Source organism: Plectrocnemia conspersa, unplaced genomic scaffold, assembly GCF_051122295.1.
Source record: "Plectrocnemia conspersa isolate PC_06_02 unplaced genomic scaffold, ASM5112229v1 ptg000005l, whole genome shotgun sequence".
Lineage (NCBI taxonomy): Eukaryota > Metazoa > Arthropoda > Insecta > Trichoptera > Polycentropodidae > Plectrocnemia > Plectrocnemia conspersa.
In genome coordinates this window covers 2,730,827-2,751,747 of record NW_028277169.1, presented here as the reverse complement: position 1 = coordinate 2,751,747, position 20,921 = coordinate 2,730,827, and the positions used below count along the sequence as shown (strand labels likewise).

At 33.0% G+C, this 20,921-nt stretch overlaps 2 protein-coding genes across 3 annotated transcripts in view; one reads left to right on the top strand and one right to left on the bottom strand.

Moving 5' to 3' along the window:
* Positions 1-14,791, top strand: part of LOC148234668 (NPC intracellular cholesterol transporter 1 homolog 1b-like) — a 39,387-nt gene extending 24,596 nt beyond the window's left edge. Inside the window, exons 15-22 of the mRNA XM_088186307.1 lie at positions 10,413-10,540; positions 11,107-11,222; positions 11,293-11,592; positions 12,089-12,201; positions 12,266-12,417; positions 12,484-12,674; positions 12,741-12,972; positions 14,368-14,791. Of these exons, the coding sequence (XP_088042433.1) occupies positions 10,413-10,540; positions 11,107-11,222; positions 11,293-11,592; positions 12,089-12,201; positions 12,266-12,417; positions 12,484-12,674; positions 12,741-12,972; positions 14,368-14,703 (1,568 nt within the window). The 3' untranslated portion in view covers positions 14,704-14,791. The remainder of the gene's footprint in view (positions 1-10,412; positions 10,541-11,106; positions 11,223-11,292; positions 11,593-12,088; positions 12,202-12,265; positions 12,418-12,483; positions 12,675-12,740; positions 12,973-14,367) is intronic.
* The window catches only part of LOC148234667 (uncharacterized), a 195,186-nt gene continuing 189,047 nt past the window's right edge, over positions 14,783-20,921 (bottom strand). The window contains exons 7-8 of one of the 2 annotated variants that reach the window (XM_088186305.1): positions 19,062-20,883; positions 14,783-18,443 (exon numbers count right to left, since the gene is read on the bottom strand). In XM_088186305.1, coding sequence (XP_088042431.1) covers positions 19,076-20,883 — 1,808 coding nt within the window. In that variant the 3' untranslated portion in view covers positions 14,783-18,443; positions 19,062-19,075. The remainder of the gene's footprint in view (positions 18,444-19,061; positions 20,884-20,921) is intronic. The other variant, XM_088186306.1, reaches the window with a different exon arrangement.

Genomic DNA, 20,921 nt, shown 5'->3' with positions numbered 1-20,921 from the left:
CTGTGAAATTGCACGTTATATACATACCTATGTGAAAACCACATCTGTCATAAATTTTACTAAAGGATATTTAGGCATTCTCAAATGAACGTTAAAACTACTAGATTCCAATTAAATTATAGTTTTTAATAGCATGTGACGTTAAGATAAAAAAAGGAAGAACATGTTATCTGACATCAAATTAATTTCAATACATTTGGACATTTGAAAATTAGCCATTTTAATATAATTGAACATTTTCAACAGCATGTAACATTAATTAAGACCCCAAAATCAAAAACATCTGACATAAAATTAGTTTAGAAATATTTTGGCAATTGCAAAATAACGTGAAGCCCATTAGCTTTTAGTTTTAAGTAAAATAAAACATTTCCAACATTATATAAAGTTGAATAAAAACCCCAAAGCAAGAACATATTACTTGACAAAATATTAGTTTTAAACAATTCAGATATTTGCAAAATAACCGTAAAACCATAAGCCAATATATTTGTATAAAACTATCCTTTTATAATATCATTTAACGTTAAAAAAACTGGATCACTTTTACATAAAGCGGTAGTGTGAGATAGTGTTCTTGCTCAGCGATCGAGAGCGGTAGATCGCGATTATGGAGTTTCATCAAATCTCTTTTGCTAACAATATTTTGAAGGCATATCGCACGTTATATACCTTTGTGAAAACCCTAAATCAAGAACATGTTATCTGACATAAATTTTGTTTAATGATATTTAGGCATTTGCAAATGAACGTTTAAACTACTAGACTGATATAAAATTATGGATTTTAATATCATGTAATGATATAAAAAATCTTCATACCAAGAACATGTTATCTGACACCAAATTAGTTTCAATATATTTAGACATTAGAAAATTAACTTTTGGATCATTTCAATTAGATTTTAGTAAAATTAATCATTTTCAACAGTGTGTATCGTTAATTAAAACCCCCCAAATCAAAAACATGTTATCTGACCCAAAATAGGTTTCAAGATATTTAGGCATTTCAAATTGACTTTGCGTCCATTAGCTATTATATTTACATTAAATTAAACATTTTCAACATCCTGTAACGTTAAGTAAAAGCTCCAAAGAAATAACATGCTATCTGACATCAAACAAGTTTTAATATATTTTGACACTTGCAAATTAACGTTAAGATCATTAAGTACAAGAATACTTTTTCTACATTATTTACCGTTAAAAAGCTGTTAGGATTTTATCAGTGGCGTACGGTGGGTGTTAATATTGGGTGTGCTATAAAAAATAAAAAAAAGTACATTTTTTCATTTTTATTAGTCGAGCTTTTTCCCATATATAAATAAATAAATAAACACAAACTTATAATTATTTATATATATAATCTAATCTTCTTTTTTTGATCATAAATTTATCTATCACGCTGTCATATAAAGTGCTCTTCTTTTTAATATCCATAAGGATCCCTTTTTCTATTGAAATCAAGCTAAGCCACATAGCCTTTCTTGGCCTTGGGTACTTCGATAACAAATATTAATTCGTTTCAGAGCAGAAAATGAACGTTCTGCTGAAGCAGTACTGCTTGGAAGAGTTAATATTAGTTTGCCTAATTTATCTATTTCCTGAAAACCTGACTCAAAATTATTTGTGTTCATAAATTGTACAAGCTCATGAACAGATTTCTCTGTAAATTCAGGCAAATGATAAAGAACAGCAAGCTCATTTTTTAAACTTATATAATCAAATAATGTTCCATAGAATTGTTGCAGTTTGGTAAGTAATTCATTTGGAAATTTTCCCTTATATTGCTCATATTTTTCTTTCTCCAGAAGGTGAAAATATTCCAATTTGGACATTGAAGAAAAACGGTTTTCAATTTGCTTACATATATTATCAACTATTGTATTAAATAGTTGGCAAAACGCGTGCTTTTTTAAAAAATCTTCATACCAAGAACATGTTATCTGACATCATAATAGTTTAAATATATTTTTACACGCAAATGAACGTAACGACAATTAGCTATTATATTTTAATAAAATTATACATCATTAACATCATGTATCGTAAGTAAAAACTTAAACAAGAATATCTTATCTAACAGTAAAATTGTTTTAAATTATTTAGACATTTGCAAAATAACGATAAAAACATTAGCTACTATATTTATATATAAAACTATAGTGTTTTCGATATAATTTAACGTTAAAAACTGTTTCGCTTTTACATAGTGCGATGGTGCGAGATTGTGATCTTGCTTAGCGATCGGGAGCGGTTCATTGAGACTAATGGTTTTTAATAAATCGCTTTTGACTTTACACCAGTACTAACTACTAGATTGATGTAACATTATAGTTTTTTAATATTATGTAACGTTAGGTAAAAAATTATAAGCAAAAACATGTTATCTGACGTTTAATTAATTTCAAATTTAATTTTGACACATGAAAATTAACGTTAAGACAATTAGACATTAGATTTAAATAATATTATACACATTTAACATATTATACGTTAAGTAAAAACCCCTCATCAAGAACATGTTATCTGACATGAAATTGGTTTTGGGATTTTTAGTAATTCCAAATTAACATGAAGACCATTAGTTATTAGACTTACATTAAATTAATCATTTAAATGTCATGTAACCAGGGCTGTGGAGTCGGAGTCGGAGTCGGAGTTGGAGTCGTGGAGTCGTGGTGTTTTGGCCGGAGTTGGAGTCGGAGTCGGAGTCGTGAAAAATGAGCGACTCCGAGCATTTTTTTAAATTATGAAATTTATGAATTTTTAATTGCGTAATAATGAATGTGTATAGCGTATGAATATTAAACGTGTAGAAAAACACCAAAAATACCTGATAAATTAAACTTTTTTGAGTCGGAGTCGAAGTCGGAGTCGGAGTCGGAGTGGAGTCGTGTTGTTTGTAAATATCGGAATCGGAGTCGGAGTCGGAGTCGTGTTTTTTTTAACGACTCCACAGCCCTGCATGTAACATTAAGTTAAGACCCACATCAAGAACATGTTATCTGAAATTAAATAGGAAAGCATTTAGTCATTTCAAATTAAAATTAATACCATTAGCTATTAGATAAGAGTATTCATTTTTACTTTATGTATCGTTAAGTAAAAGCCCCTCTTTAAAAACATGTTATCTGAAATAAAATTGATTTCAAGATATTTAGGAATTTCAAATTAATATTAAGACCATTACCTATTCGATTTATATAAAATAAACATTTTAACATCATGTAGCGTTAGGTAAAAACGTCGAATCAAGAACGTGTTAACTGACATAAAATTAATTTAAATATATTTAGGCAATCGGGTATGAACGTTAAGACCATTAACTACTAAATTGCTATTAAATTATATTGAAACGTTAAATAAAAACCTCAAAGCAAGAACGTGTTATCTTACATCAAAGTAGCTTAAATATAGTTTGACACGCAAATTAACGTTAGGGGCATTAGCTATTAGGTTTAAATAGAATTATACATCTTTCACACCATGTATCGTTAAAGACCTTTAAACAAGAACATGTTATCTAACAAAAAAATTGTTTTAAGATATGTAGACAATCGCAAATTAACGTTAAGAGCATTATCAATTTGATTTACCTAAAATTATACTTTTTATTATAATGTAAATTTTAAAAACTGTTTCGCTTTTACATAATGCGATAGTGCGAGACAGTGATCACGCTCAGCGATCGGGAGCGTTTAATCGAGATATTTTTGTTTTTACTACACAGACTTTACACCGGTGCTAACAATATTTTGCAGTCGTAACGAATATCTTTGTGAAAACCTTGACGCATGAACATGTTATCTGACACAAAATTTGTTTAAGGACATTTAGGCATTTGCAAATGAACGTTGAAACTACTAAATTGCAATTCAATTATTTTTTTTAATAGCACGTGACGTTAAAATAAAAAATGCAAGAACCTGTTATCTGATAGCAAATTAGTTTCAATATATTTAGACATTCGAAAATTAACTTTAAGACCATTTCTATTAGATTTTAATAAAATTGAATATTTTAAATGAAAATCAAAAACATGTTATCTTACATAAAATTAGTTTATGAAAATATCGGCAATCGCAAATTAACGTATACTGAAACATTTTCAACTCATTTAAAGTTAAACAAAAACCCCAAAGCAAGAACATGTTATCTGACAGAATATTAGTTTTAAACTATTAAGACGTTTGCAAAATAACAGAAAAACCATTAGTCTATAGATTTATATAAAACTATCCATTTAAAAATATCATAATACGGTAAAAAACTGTATCGTTTTTAAATAGTGCGAAACTGCGAGATAGTGATCTTGCTCAGCGATCGAAAGCGGTTCATCGAGACTGAGCTTTTATTAAATCTCTTTTGACTACGCAGTCTTTACACCAGTGCTCACAGTATTTTGATGGCATATCACAAGCTATACACCTTTGTGAAAACCTCAAAGGAAAAACATGTTATCTGACTATAAATTTATTTAAATATATTTATTTAGGCATTCGAAAATTAACGTTAGACAATCTACTAGACTGCTATAAAAATATAACTTTTTAATATCATGTAATGTTAAATAAAAACTTTAAACCAAGAACATGTTATCTGACATAAAACTTTTCGAGGGATATTTAGATCTTCGCAAATGAACGTTAAAACTACTAGATTTCTATTAAATTCAAGTTTATTATTATCATGTGACGTTTAAAAACCCCAAAGCAAGAACATGTTATCTGACATCAAATTAGTTTCAATATAATTAGACATTCGAAAATTAGCTTTAAGACGATTTCTATTAGATTTTAATAAAATTGAACATTTTTAATAGCATGTAACGTTAATCAAAAACATGTTATCTGACATAAAATTAGTTTAGAAATATTTCAGCAATCGCAAATTACTGTGAAGACCATTAGCTTTTGGTTTTAAATAAAATGAAACATTTTCAACTCATGTAAAGTTGAACAAAAATCCCAAAGCAAGAACCTGTTATCTGACATTAAATTGGTTTTAAGGTACTTAGGTATTCCAAAAAATAAAGTAAACACCACTAGCTATTTGATTTAAGTAAAATGAAACATGTAACCGTAAATAAAAACCATAAAGCAAGAACAGGCTATCTGTCAAAATACTAGTTTTAAAACATTTTCAAAATAACGGTAAATCATTAGCTACTAGATTTATATTAAATTTCACTTTTTACATATTATTTAAAGTTAAAAAATGTTCTCTTTTATTAGTTTATTAGTTTTTGTCTCTTTTGACTAAACAGACTTTACACTTTTCTTGCAATATTTTTCAGTTATATCATATACCTCTGTAAAAATCGCAAATCAAGAACAAGTTAACTGTTTTTTTTTAATTTGTTTAAAAGCATTCGCAATTACACATTGAGACCATTAACTAGTAAATTGATATACATTAATTCTTTTTTTAATTACACGTAACATTAAGTAAAAACCTCTAACCAAGAACATGTTATCTGACATTATGTTAGTAGTAATATATTTTGGCATTCGCAGATAAGCGATAAGACCATTGCAATTAGATTTAAATAAAATTATACTTTTTCTACATTATGTAACTATAAATCATAAATTAAGAATATGTTATCTGACATAAAATTAGTTTCAAGATATTTACGCGTTCTCAAAAAACGGTAAGAGCATTGTTATTTGATATAAATAAAATCAAATTTTTTTCACATTATGTAGCGTTAAGTATGAACGTTACATAATGTGAAAAAAATAACGTTAAGTATTATATAAAAATAAGATAAAACTTTTTTATATTTTCTACCGTTAAGTAAAAATCTCAAAGGAAGAAGATGTTATCTGACATCAAATTTGTTTCAAGATATTTAGTCAATAATAACAACATTAAGACCATTAAATATTAAATTTAAATAAAATTAACATTTTCACCATCATGTAACGTTTAGTAAATCCCCTGTGGGAGCCTAGATTTGTTATGGCCAAAACTTGTCGGCAATTGAGTGGCATTGGCCCTACGCTTGTTTTTTCTTTACTGGCAATCTTCAGGCGGTTGGGACGTGCGCCCCGTACTTTGTTAATTATGTGAACGACTCGTATCATCAATAAAATATTACTGCAGCGGCTGAGCCGCTTGCTGCCATCCCGCTGGAGCTTTCCTGGATCCGGACACGAGCTGGCGGACCACCAAGACGATGGACCTGCACCCCCGACTAGGTACCCCCATCGTCAGCCATCGTCGCCGCCGACCACGTGACCCAGGAAGCACCCGGTGCCGCCACGCGCCTCCAGCGAGAAGCCACCGAAGTACTGCCGTAGACCAGGCTGGAATGGACCACGCGTGACGTAGGGCTACGCCTCCGCGACTCCGAGCTTCTACCGCGCGCGCGCCTTGTGTAGTTGCACCGACGCACCACAGGGTGCCAGACATGCACGTTCTGCTCGCGCCCCCTGGAGCCCTACGAGCCGCTCGGATTTACATGTGTTCCACGCAGCTTGGAGCCCCGTCACTGGAGGCCGCGCCACATTGAGCCCTACACGTGCTCCCAAAAGCGGCGCCCCTGAAGCTTTACAAGCAGAGCCGGCGCCGCCGCACCGTACATCACTACTTTGATACTTTTGTGCCGACAGCATTAAATATCAGTAGTGCCAAGGCTCTCATTCTCACTCCCTAGTTGAATGTCGCCATTGTAAATCGCTAGGGCGTGTGAGAGCCTATATTTGTTATGGCTAAAACTTGGTGGCAATTGAGTGGCATTGGCCTTACGCTTGTTTTTTCTTTCCTGGATCTTCAGGCGATTGGGACGCGCGCCCCGTACTTTGTAAACTATGTGAACAACTCGTATCATCAATAAAATATTACTGCAGCGGCTCACTCTGTGCCGCTGAGCCGCTTGCTGCCACCCCGCTGGAGCTTTCCTGGATCCGGACACGAGCTGGCGGACCACCAAGACGATGGGCCTGCACCCCCGACTAGGTACCCCCATCGTCGCCACCGACCACGTGACCCAGGGAGCACCCGGTGCAGCCACGCGCCTCCAGCGAGAAGCCACCGGAGTACTGCCATAGACCAGGCTGGAATGGACCACGCGTGACGTAGGGCTACGCCCCCGCGACTCCGAGCTTCTACCGCGCGCGCGCCTTGTGTAGTTGCACCGACGCACCACAGGGTCCCAGACATGCACGTTCTGCTCGCGCCCCCTGGAGCCCTACGAGCCGCTCGGATTTACATGTGTTCCACGCAGCTTGGAGCCCCGTCACTGGAGGCCGCGCCACATTGAGCCCTACACATGCTCCCAAAAGCGGCGACCCTGAAGCTTTACAAGCAGAGCCGGCGCCGCCGCACCCTACATAACTACTTTGATACTTTTGTACCGACAGCATTAAATATCAGTAGTGCCAAGGCTCTCATTCTCTCTCCCTAGTTGAATGTCGCCATTGTAAATCGCTAGGGCGTGTGAGAGCCTATATTTGTTATGGCCAAAACTTGGTGGCAATTGAGTGGCATTGGCCTTACGCTTGTTTTTTCTTTACTGGCAATCTTCAGGCGATTCGGACCCGCGCCCCGTACTTTGTAAACCATGTAAACAACTCGTATCATCAATAAAATATTACTGCAGCGGCTCACTCTGTGCCGCTGAGCCGCTTGCTGCCACCCCGCTGGAGCTTTCTTGGATCCGGACACGAGCTGGCGGACCACCAAGACGATGGGCCTGCACCCCCGACTAGGTACCCCCATCGTCGCCGCCGACCACGTGACCCAGGAAGCACCCGGTGCAGCCACGCGCCTCCAGCGAGAAGCCACCGGAGTACTGCCATAGACCAGGCTGGAATGGACCACGCGTGACTTAGGGCTACGCCCCCGCGACTCCGAGCTTCTACCGCGCGCGCGCCTTGTGTAGTTGCACCGACGCACCATAGGGTGCCAGACATGCACGTTCTGCTCGCGCCCCCTGGAGCCCTACGAGCCGCTCGGATTTACATGTGTTCCACGCAGCTTGGAGCCCCGTCACTGGAGGTCGCGCCACATTGAGCCCTACACGTGCTCCCAAAAACGGCGCCCCTGAAGCTTTACAAGCAGAGCCGGCGCCGACGCACCGTACATCACTACTTTGATACTTTTGTGCCGACAGCATTAAATATCAGTAGTGCCAAGGCTCTCATTCTCACTCCCTAGTTGAATGTCGCCATTGTAAATCGCTAGGGCGTGTGAGAGCCTATATTTGTTATGGCTAAAACTTGGTGGCAATTGAGTAGCATTGGCCTTACGCTTGTTTTTTCTTTACTGGCAATCTTCAGGCGATTCGGACCGGCGCCCCGTACTTTGTAAACCATGTAAACAACTCGTATCATCAATAAAATATTACTGAGGCGGCTCAATCTGTGTCTAATTACCACCCGTCATCATCCTGTCGCCAAACCCCTTCAACAAACATGTTATTTGACAATTTATTTTTAAATATTAAGATGCAAATTAACGTCAAGACTTTCGTTATTAGATTTGAACATAATCATGGTTCTTTAACATCTTGTAACGTTAACTAAAAACTGCAAAGCAAGAACATGTTATCTGACATTAAATTAATTTAAAGATATTTGGGCATTCAAAATTAACATTTGGACCATTAGCTTTTAGATTCAAATAAAAATGTACTTTTCAACATTGTGTACCCTTAAATCAAAAACATGTTAACTGACAAATAAAATATTTTTGAATATATAGAGATTTGCAAAATAACGATAAAACCATTAGATGCTAGATTTATATAAAATCATACTGTTTCAACATCATGTAATGTTAAATATAAACCTCAAATCAAGAACATGTTATCTGACAAAATTTGTTTTAAGATATAAAGATATTCGCAAATTAGCTAATAGATTTATCTAAAAATATAATGCGATAGTGCGAGATAGTGATGATCAGCGATCGGGAGCGTTCAATCGAGATAATTGCTTTTTATTTTTTTTTTTTACTATACAGACTACACCAGTGCTAACAATATTTTGCAGTCATAATTCACCTAATATATTCTTATACCTTCAATCAAGAACATGTTATCTAACATAAAATTGGTTTTAAAATATTTAGGCATTTGCAAATGAACTTTAAGTACTTATATTACTAGATTGCTATGAAAATATACTTTTTTAATATCACGTAACGTTAAGCAAGAACATGTTATCTGACATAAAATTATTTTCAATATATTTTGACACTCACAAATTAACGTTAAAACTATTATTATACTTATTTAACAACATGTAAGTAAAAACTTTTATCAAAAAACATGTTATCGGCATTAAAATATTTAGACATTTCATATTAACGTTAAGACCATCTGCTATCATATTTATATAAAATTAAACATTTTCAACATCATGTAACGTTAAGTAAAACGACACACAAGAACATGTTATCTGAAATTAAATTGAAAGATATTGAGTTATTTCAAATTAACGCTAAGACCATTAGCTATTAGATTGAAATGAAAGTATTCTTTTTTACATTATGTAAAAACTTATAATCAATAACATGATATCTGACATCAAATTAGTTTAAAATTATTTTTTCATGCGCAAAATAACGTTAAGTTTTACACCATGTAAAAATGTCGAATCAAGAACATGATAACTGACAAAAAATTAATTTATATATTTAAGCGTACGTATATGAAGGTTAAGAGCATTAACTACTAGGTTACATGATATATAAAACTATAGTATTTTTTAATATCATGTAACTCTAAAGCAAGAACATGTTATCTGACAACTTTTTAAATATATATTGACACTCGCAAATTCATGTTAAGACCATTAGCTATAAGATTTAAATAAAATTATACTTTAACATCATGTAACGTTTAGTAAAAACCGCAAAGAAAGAACATGTTATCTGACATAAAATTAGTTTGAACATATTTAAATATTTCCAAATTAACGTAAGACCGTTAGCTGCTAGATTTATATAAAATTATACTTTTTAATACCACGTAACGCTCAAAAACTATTATGCTTTTTTAAAGTCCAATATAAATTTTCTTTTAACTATGTAGATTTTACACCAGTGGTTACAATATTTATCCGCAGTCATATCTCACCTGATACACCTTAGTAAAAAACCCAAATCAAAAACATTTTATCTGACATAAAATCAGTTTCAAGATATTTAAATATTCGCAAAGATTTTGATACCTAGAGCAGGTTAACATGAATAGTGACTCAATCAACACTAGTTGTCATTAAAAAGCTTGCTCAGCGATCGGGAGCAGTACATCGAGATAATCGAATTTGTATATAATCTCTTTTGACTAGCATGATTATATACTTTAGAGATGCGATATAAATTAAAAAACACAAATGTTCATATGGCATTCGAACTTAGGTCTTTCGAGTATTTACAATCATTATTTTTGTCCCACAGGATCTTTATCTGGAATGCCGGCTGTCAACACATTTGCTCTGTACGCCACCGTAGCACTTTTATTCGACTTTATATTCCACATAACTGCTTTCATAGCTATATTATCTTTGGACAGTGAGAGATACGACGTAAGTAATTACTATAATAATGCATATAGTTAAAGAATCTCATCAAAATATCTCATTAATCCCATCAACATATATCATAAATATAAAAATCAATGAGAGTAGTCTTAAATAAAAATAGATTTACTAGTTTTAAAAGTATGATTGATAGATTGGAATAGTTAAATGCTTAAAAAATATTGAAGATGAATGTTTTAGTATTTATATATAAGCTAGAAAATAATATGTTACCAGAGTATTTTAATACATATTTAATAAGAAATAGAGATGTGCATAGATTTAATACTAGAAATAGAGAAAATTGAATGATAGTTAGGTACGGCTAGGGGAATTATGTACGGAGGTGTGAATTTGTATCATAATGTTTCTAGGACAATCCACAAAAATAAAACTGTAACGGGTTTCCTAAATAGAATAAAAAAACACTGCATTAAGAAATAAAATATAATAATAAGTCCTTTTTTTCTGTTCATGTTATATATTATATATATAGTATATGTTTAGTTAAAATTTGTTTGATGTAAAAATTAACTATTAAGCTAAATAAATTAATAAAATAAAAATTTCAGTCTAACAGATTAGACATACTATGCTGCGCTAAAATCAAACCTAAAGATATTCCCATAACCAAAGGGATTCTGCACAAGCTATTTAAAAACTTTTACACACCTTTCATTCTCAATTGGTAATTATATTTTTTATATTTTCAACGTTTTTTCATATATGAGTATACATGTTTTTTATTTAATTTTCAGGATTGTGGAAATAGTCGTGGTTGTCGTTTTCATGCTGTGGTTATCAGTCAGCATTGCCATAATACCAAACGTCGATATTGGTCTTGAGCAGGATTTGGCTATGCCCTTGGACTCGTTTGTCAGAAAGTATTTGAAAAGTGTTGGCAACGAGCTACAAATAGGTCCTCCAGTCTATTGGGTGGTCAAGAAAGGACTGGACTATTCGAAACCCGAACATCAGAATTTGATATGCGGTGGTCCAGTTTGCAACGTGGACTCGATGTTTGTACAACTCTACACGGCTTCGCATTATCCAGAAATGTAAATATAAAATTAATTATCTGCTATTAATAAATATAAAAATTAGTCACCATTGCGACATATTTTATGAAATCTTATTTTATGCGAAATATTATAATTAGGCATTAAAAATTATTAAAAATATTTACTTGATAATTTTCTTTGCTGCTCAGTGTTGCCATATAGTGAACTTCCAGTCCAGGTCAAAAGTACGAATAAAGTACATCTAAACCAAATTTTGCCCAATAGGAGAGCGCAAAAAACAATTATCACTTTTCAGAAGTCAAAAATAATTTGTAAATAAATTTGAACACAAACGGAGCCGCGTCAAAAACTACAATCTGTCCCTTTGAATAATAATGTTTATTGTGAAAGTGCTTTTGAATGTCCATTTACTTTGATGGGACGTTCAGTAATATGCGGATAAATTTTCACCACATCTTCGCCGTGTACTAAATGTTTTTAGTTGCGGTAGTTGCACTACTTTCTTTTTTAAATGATTATATTTACATTTTAGATCTTACCTAACACGTCCACCAAATTCATGGATAGACGACTTCTTCGATTGGTCATCTGGTGGAAACTGCTGTCAGTACTTCTATTCAACCGGCAGCTTCTGCCCGCACACCGGTATTTAAACGCTTTATTATACATTTCTAAGAATTCTGCTCTTACTGTGTGTTACTTTAAACAGAAAATTCCAGTGTTTGCGGTAAATGCGATATGGTTCTAGACGAATATGAAATGAGGCCTGATAAAAAATCGTTCGACGCTTTTTTGCCATTCTTCCTGCAAGACAATCCGAGTATCGAGTGTCCTAAGAGCGGTCATGCGAGTTATGGTCCGGTGGGTATATTTTCTTAATACGACTCAGTTATTTTTCTTAACTAATCTTACCTTAACTCGTTGCAGGGTCTTAACTATAAAATGGACGAAGGTGGAAAATTTGTGGTAGAAGAATCGCTCTTCATGGGATATCACAAAACGTTGAGAACTTCTAAAGACTTTTACGAAGCATACGGATATGCTAAGAATTTAGCCGCTAATCTCACTACTATGCTACAAAAAAACTCACAAACAGACGTAGAAATATTTCCTTATAGGTAAATTTTACATTAAATATATCTAAATATTGGTTATTTGTATTATAAACTATTTTATGCTTTCAGTGTGTTTTACGTATTTTACGAACAATACATCACAATGTGGAACCAAACACTTAAGTCGCTAGGATATTCGCTTCTGATCATCTTCATCGTCAGTTTCATACTAATTGGCTTTGACATCTTCGCTGCTCTAGTCATATTAATATCGGTTCTGATGATTCTGATAAACATGATCGGTCTAATGTATTGGTGGAGCATCAGCTTGAATGCAGTTTCCCTAGTGAATCTTGTGATGGTTTGTATTTTTTATTTTTCATAAAAAAATATTGCTTATGCTTTGACAAAATACATTAATATTAAAAAAAGAGTAAGAGTTAATATTACAGTGTCGATCCAAGCTCTAGATCTTGGATATATGTTCATCAGAGTGGAAAATCCTTTTTCGCAAAGATAGGTTGTTGCAAAAGGCAACAACTTTTTGACTGCCTTTTGCAGTTATTGACATCTAAAAATATGACAGATCTGTTTTATTACCAAATTAAATCCGTACTTCATTATTGGATCGAAGTTGAAGAAGTGCTTCTCAATAATAGAAATTCAATCAGTAATTTCACATTTAAAGGGATCTACAATCTAATGACAGTAATCAGAGAACCTTTTGTTGAGCTTAGTAAGATGTCTTATAGCTGTGTCCCTGATATCGTCAAAAGTAATATATTCACAATCTTCGAAAAGCTTAGATAACATTGAAAAATTCTGCTTTCTGTCTCCGATATACGAGGTGTGATCAAAAAGTACGGTGAATAATTTTATTACGAACAAAGTAATAAGCTTAGATCATATTTGAATTAATCTCCTTCAAAGTACTCTCATTGGCTAGCGATGCACTTATCCCAACGTTGATTCTATGATATATAGCTATTTTTATAGTAAACTATTCATCCCTTAAAAGTAATGTGAACAATGACCTTGCAGTTTTTTAAGTACAGTGTAACTGTAGTTTTTAATTTTAGGCATGTGTAAAGTATTGTAATTTATGATTGAATAAATTTATTTATAATGTGATATTTACCATGAAATATAATTTTTGCAACCACTGATCTTCTGGCAGTTTTGAATAATGAACATTATTTTTCAAGGAATATTTTAATTTCGTTTAGGATGAAAAGCAAAACGCTTTAAAACTTCACCTCTTACACTTTGTTGTGAAGGAGAAACTCTTGATATCTATTTCACTTAAAAACTCTTCAACGCTTTTGCAACAATGCTGTTGGTAATCTAAATAACCAATTTCATCTGAAAATGTATGTGCACAAAGTGCTACTTGGTGAATTGTTCAATGTTAGTACGTTAGTACTTTGTGATCACTGATTGATCTCTATCAAAGTACATGGTGGGGATCTCGATGCTCGGACTTCTTATAATACAGAATTTTGCCTCTCGGTGAATTCAAAAATGATACCTACCGACGCAACTGAATACCTATCATCGAAGCGACTACAATCTGTTTGCTTCAAAAGCATCTCAAATTAGATCAAACATCCATGTTCTCTTTAATGTTTACTTCGATAATGTCAGTATAGTTCATTATTATTTTTTCAGTTTTATATGAAATTTTATAATCTATATTATTTTGTCAAAGCATAATCATTTTATCTGTGAGGTATTATTTTAATTTTATTTTTTCTAGTGTGTGGGAATAGCAGTCGAGTTTTGCAGCCACATTGTGCACTCCTATGCGATAAGCAAACACAGATTAGAAGAACGAGTGTTTGAAGCCGTCTCCGACATGGGAAGCAACGTATTGAGTGGAATCACGCTAACTAAATTTGCTGGAATCGCAGTTTTGGCCTTCGCACAATCAGAACTGTTTCAAATATTCTACTTTAGGATGTTCTTATGCATAGTGTTAGTAGGCGCAGCGCACGGATTGATATTCTTACCTGTATTCTTAAGTCTTCTCACTAAGCTAAAGATAAGATTCCGAAATGATAAAAATACTAAAACTGTAGGTACGGATTTTTAGCATACGAGTATTTTGAATTTTATATAAAAGTATTATTAATATATTTATTAAAAAAGGAGAAACTACAATAAAATAACTATTTCACAAATATGACTTAATTTATTTAAATTTTCGTATATTACAGGACTACATTATAGACATTTAATATTTTTTTATATATTTCAATATAAGTATATAATGAATTTAATTAAATAAATATAAATATAATATAAATGTTACATAACCGTGCCTGTAGAAGTAAGGTTTTAAAAATACGTGGATTACATAAAAAAATCATAAAATTTACATAATGTATACATTTTTTTTAATATATAACACATTAGAGTTCCGATAATTTGGTATGCATTTTAGCGAAAATATATAATTTCAGATTCAGTTAAGAAAGAGCCGTCGTATAGTTTCAATTTCCCACGCGACACGGTTATTCACCAAGAAAATAAATTGACTTTAAAATTTTAAAAGAAACAAACAACTTAATATTCAATTTAAAAATTTTGATTGCATGCTACTTGCTCTTTTTATTCTTTAAAATTATATTTTTGCAATTACGCCTTTTTCGAGCTTAGCTATAAAATAAAATAGATCCGCATCTGTAAATAAATTTAAAAAATATATACTGTATCATTTCTTAACTTCTAATGTTTATAGATTCTATCTTTATGTGATTTAAATTTCCCAAGTGATGTAAATACATTCGCAATGCTCCAAATATTTTTTTTTACTTTGCGCATTTATGACTACTTATAGCGAAAAATGTTTTTTTTTTTTAATAATACATATACATGTAATGTATGTATTCTTCCATTTAATTAATATATCATTTTGAGACATTTAAAATGTTATTATATATATGCACACGTTATACATATGCAAGGACACATATAGATATAGATAACTTAGGAAATATCTAGGGCGCTGATTCAGTATTAAAGAACGAATATAAACTAAAAAGAATGCGGTTCATAGAATTAGCGCTCCAGGTTATGCCTCAATTACCGACACTTACATACATAGGTACATACATGTGAATAATATAACACTGCGTATATATAACCGTAATGAATACATACTTAAAAACATTTATTTGCAAATTAAATAATTCGCATCCAGACTATTTCATGTACACTATTAAATTTAAAGGAATAAAAAGCATAATAATACAAGAAAGATAAACATATGATATAACGATGAATTGTAAAAAATTAAAATAATATTAAAACTCATCAAACATTCGGCATTCGTTCTTGTACATCTATCTAGATAAGTAAATTAAACAGGAAAATTACCATTGTGAGAATATGTACCACACGAATACTTTAAACATATACGTATATTATTAAACGTTTAGCTGAAATATATTTTCCAATGAAAGCTATTACACATATTAATAATGCTTTGATATAAATAAACCCAGAAATGGTTCACATTTATAATGATATATATATATATATATATAGATATATTAATTTTAATAATAATAAATGGCAGCAAAAAAAATATGAATAAATTTATTTATTAGATAAAAATAAAAAAAAGAATATGTTTATGTATATATATAATTTTTTTAGAAAATTAAATTAAATCCAATTTCAGTCTTCGCCAATCTTGTAAAATGATTTGACGATTTAATTAAAAATATCAATAGAATATAAATTCATATAATCTTTTTTTAGATATATATGTATAATTACAAAAAGATCATAAAATAAAATAAAATCATGTACTTTACAAATGAATTATATTGAATATATTTTGATTTATTTATATCATAGTATTATAGAAAAACTAAGTGGTCTCATTTTTTATATAACGCATTGACCATACAATATCTTTATATGTATATAAAGATATTTGTTGAATAATTTTCGAAAAACGTTCTTATCGTGATGGTCATTCGACATTTTACTATTTCTCCATATTCGGTGACGCCATACAACAACACTATAAAGTGCAAGCCTACTATCGTCACCGGCGTAATAGATTTTTCTATTAAAAAATCATATCCCTGTATCCCATTAAAGACGACAACGCATTTAATATTATTCTCAACCCTCCTTCATAAGATATACAACAAGCACGATTGAGTAATTTCTCGACTCTATACCTCGAACCCTCAATTTAAGTTAAACCGTCCTAACCGATAGTCTGGTAATCTTTTAAAGAGTTCAACCGTAAACGCACTGAATGTGTAGATTCGCCGTGGTGGCCGAGTCCTCGGCCTCGGGTCCAGATCCGTCTTCTTCGAGCGTGTCTCCACCGCCTGGTTCCGTCCGCAGATTGACTGTCCAAACGTCGGCACACACAATTTTTTTATCAAACATCACAGCCACACAGAATCTATTAAACCAAGATTAAATTGAGAGCTCGTCAAACAGTTATGAAAGTTTTTCAAAAATCATCGCGCACAATATCATAAAAAAGGAGAGTTGAATAATTAACACAAAAGAACAGATATATCGCAAATTCAAGCAACACATATATAAATGTAATACTATACGCATATAAATCATTTTAAGTGATACTACGTTAATATAGTGAGACACCGATAAATATGTTTATTTTACTAATTAATAATTCATTAAATAGCATTCCTTTTAACCTTTGCAACAAATAATTGTCCATCTTTTCCGAAAATCCTAAAGCACTGTAATGAGGATTGCTATAAAAAGTTTCACTCAAATGCGGATACAACTTTTCAGACCTGATTATAATGATTATGTATGCATATTTAAATTCCACAACATCAATATTGTAACAACACAAATAACATTAATATATTTCGATATTGATATCTTCAGAATTACATTCTAAATAAATTCATTGATTAGTACATATATATATATTTTTTTAAAACGAAATATTTAAACAAAAATGCATTTAATATGGGGTTGTTCACAACAATTATTACCATTATTGATTATATTTTAAACTATGTGATTGAGAAAAACAATGCTTATCATTACAATATTTCACTATTCTAATAATGACAAAGTGAGCGGCATAAAGAAAGTATTCTTTTATATTACTATTAGAGAAACGATTTTAAAAACATACGATTGAAATATATTCAGTAATTTTAAATAAAACGTAAAATATAAAATCTTTAAGAATAAAGTTTTTGCTTAATAATTTATAGATCACCTTTGCCTTATACCGCTCAACTGTCCCGTGGTAAATATGTCCTATGATTAAATTATTATATTAAAAACAAATATTTCGCTAATAAAATTATCTTTAAAAATAGGATCGTGTCTTGAAATAGATGTGTATAAAACATATTAAAAAAATGTGAAACGTGTCTGATAAAACAAATCATTAACTATAATTCACAAATCAAAACTTCCGCATCTACACTACAAAACAATTCATGGTTTATAATAAGGAAGCGTACAATATAAAACACTCGTTACATATAAGTGTTATTAAAAATAATATTAAAAATTACTCCCAAAATATTCTCACAATAATTCACTTATCAATTCATTGATTTCCTTAAAATACATCTAAGTATCCTATTTTTTTTTAATATACGTACGTAATATAATATAATGAATAAAATATAACTATCAAACTAGACGTTTAACCGTACAATATACAATGTTAGTTAATGATCTTCTAAGTGCGTCAAATTTGCGCCTAAAACGCAATTTCGGCACAGTGTCAATATTAAGAGTTGTCTTCAAATCGGTGATTGATCGTTGTAGTTCGGGAAACGATGACGCAATGTCATCGTGTATTACCTAAAAAATTGAATACGGTAACAAATACGCCAAGTAAACAATTGATTAGCTCAAAGTAATAGTGAAATATTGATTAAAAATCGCTAATTGGACACAATGTATATCTTTGTCGCAAAAAAATCAGATCATCCAAATAGTTACCGAGGGTTTCATATCCTTTGGATATAAAAGCGCTTGTAAATTGACAATAGCGTTACATATACGAAAAAGTAAAATATCCACAACTCGGTAAAAAAAATAAATATTTTTTAATTAAGTGGGGTACACTTGTACCCCAAAATTCTTATTATTTCAGATATTCATTAAATAATAATAACAGATAGCTAATATTTATTGTAATTTATAAAAAAATATCCCAATGAATGTAATGAAAAAAAAATACTTTTAATACTCATTTTAGTTTCAGTACTCAATTTTTAAGTAGTTTATAGAAACGGCGGAAACTTTCTGGATGACCGATGTTTATTATGTAGCTTCTATCAATCTGTTTCTACTACAGATATAAAAACGCTTCATTTAAGACACATGTTTATATATACATATAACATGAAATAAAAGCGCAGTGACAACTAAATTTGCAAGTCGCAATAGGTTGGTAAAAAATATTTGTATACTTACATGTCCATATAAATTTAGGGTTTAGATCTTCTGTCCCTGCCTTTTCCTGGTCCTTTTCTCTTGCCGCCTTTGTCTCCTTTATCTTTCTTGTCGTTTTTGTCCTTATCGCCTTTGTCTTTGTCGCCTTTGCCTTTGTCTTTGGTCTCCTTATCTTTTTCTTTATCGCCTTTTCTTCCTTTGGCATGAGCTAACATGGTGACTAACTTTTTGTGCGAATCACCTACAATCCACCCGTGCTGCTCTACAGGTTCCGGTTCGCGGTTCACCTCCGGATCGGCGTCTCCCTCGCATTCGGCTTCGGCTTCGCCGTCAACCTCGACCTCGGCGGCGTCGGCCGACAGCTCTTCTTCGGTAGACGAGGACCAATAGTATAACATTTCTGAAGTCGATCTTTTATTACGTTTCTCACACACTATAATCTGATCTTCAGCGTTGAGATTAGCGATGAATTCGTCGTCAAAATCGAACGGATGTTTTGAAGATTTCCGCTTGCGACGAGACTTGCTATCTTTGTAGTCATTTTTAGTGTTGTTTGGTGGAGGTCGTTTTATTCGAGGTCTGCTTTGCCTCGGGGCTGGTGTATTTTTAACTTGATGCTTTTTTTGACAAGGTGAACAATCAGTGATGGATTTGTCATCACCGTTACATTTCTTTCTGTTATTGTCACTCTTTGAACACGGTGGACGATCAGATTGACTACTGGTATCTGGTTGACTACTGGTGCCGGGTTGACTGGTGCTAGTACTGGGATGACTGGTAGTGGCAACGTGATTATGATAGTTGTCTCTTGGTCGTTCTGCATTGTGTGACTCTTCGGCAGAATTATTATTATACGAGGTCGATGGATCGTTTCTAGGGCCATTGCTAGTACTGCCGCTGCTGCAACCCGGCCGGTTGAAACGATCCTCTAAAAAAGAATTGTCGTTAGAGGATCGATGGCGGCGGCTACGCCTAGGGCGGTGATGATTCTTCTGTATCTTTGGAATGGAAGAATATTCTTCGAATTGTCTAAAATCTTCGTAATCGGATTCCGAACTCCAGCTCTCCACCAGCACGTTTTGCTTTCCGGTAGTGCATTTTCTTTGAGATTTACGGCTTGCGACGCTGACGTTAGTTTCTTGGAACGACATGGTGGAAGTGCCTTCTTGAGGATTATAATCTTCGTGGACAGTTCTAGGAGCCACCAACATTTCGTCGTCTGACGATCTGGCCTTTAGACGCGGGATGATTTTGCGAGGATTCGCTCTAATGCGACTCCTGCCTCCGTCGCCGGAATCGTCGTCGTCATCGTCGGAACTGCTCTCCTTTTCGTCGTCTTTTTTCGTTCCACCGCTAGCGCCGAAATCTTTAGGCTTCAATGAATCCGGTGGTCTCGGTAATTGATCGTCGTCTTCTTCGTCTTCGTTGTCATCATCGTCGTCATCGTCATCGTCATCATCGTCTATTTTATCAGCTGGCTTTGCATTCGTAGTCGAACCTTTTTCTAACAGACTATCGAACAACTGATCCATTTGCGTACGCGTAGTAAACGTCGTATCCATCTTAACCGCTTCTTCGGCCGGTTCGTCCAATACCTTCTGATCGTTTCTGATAGCGTTGTTTTTGAAAATTTTACCCATTATGGCACTCTTCTTCGTCACCTTCTTGCTCTTCGGCATCTTGTTCTTTTTGCCTTTGCTGTTAGATGTGACGTCATCGGTAGTATTTATGCTCAGATTCGAGTCTTCTTCGCTGTTATTTCGATAATCGTCAGACATGTAATTAAAGTCGTCTCTGTCTGAAAAACTTAGACTGGAAATCTGAGAGTCTTCGTTGTGTAGATCTAGAATTATTGTAAATTAATAAAATTTAAGTAGCGCA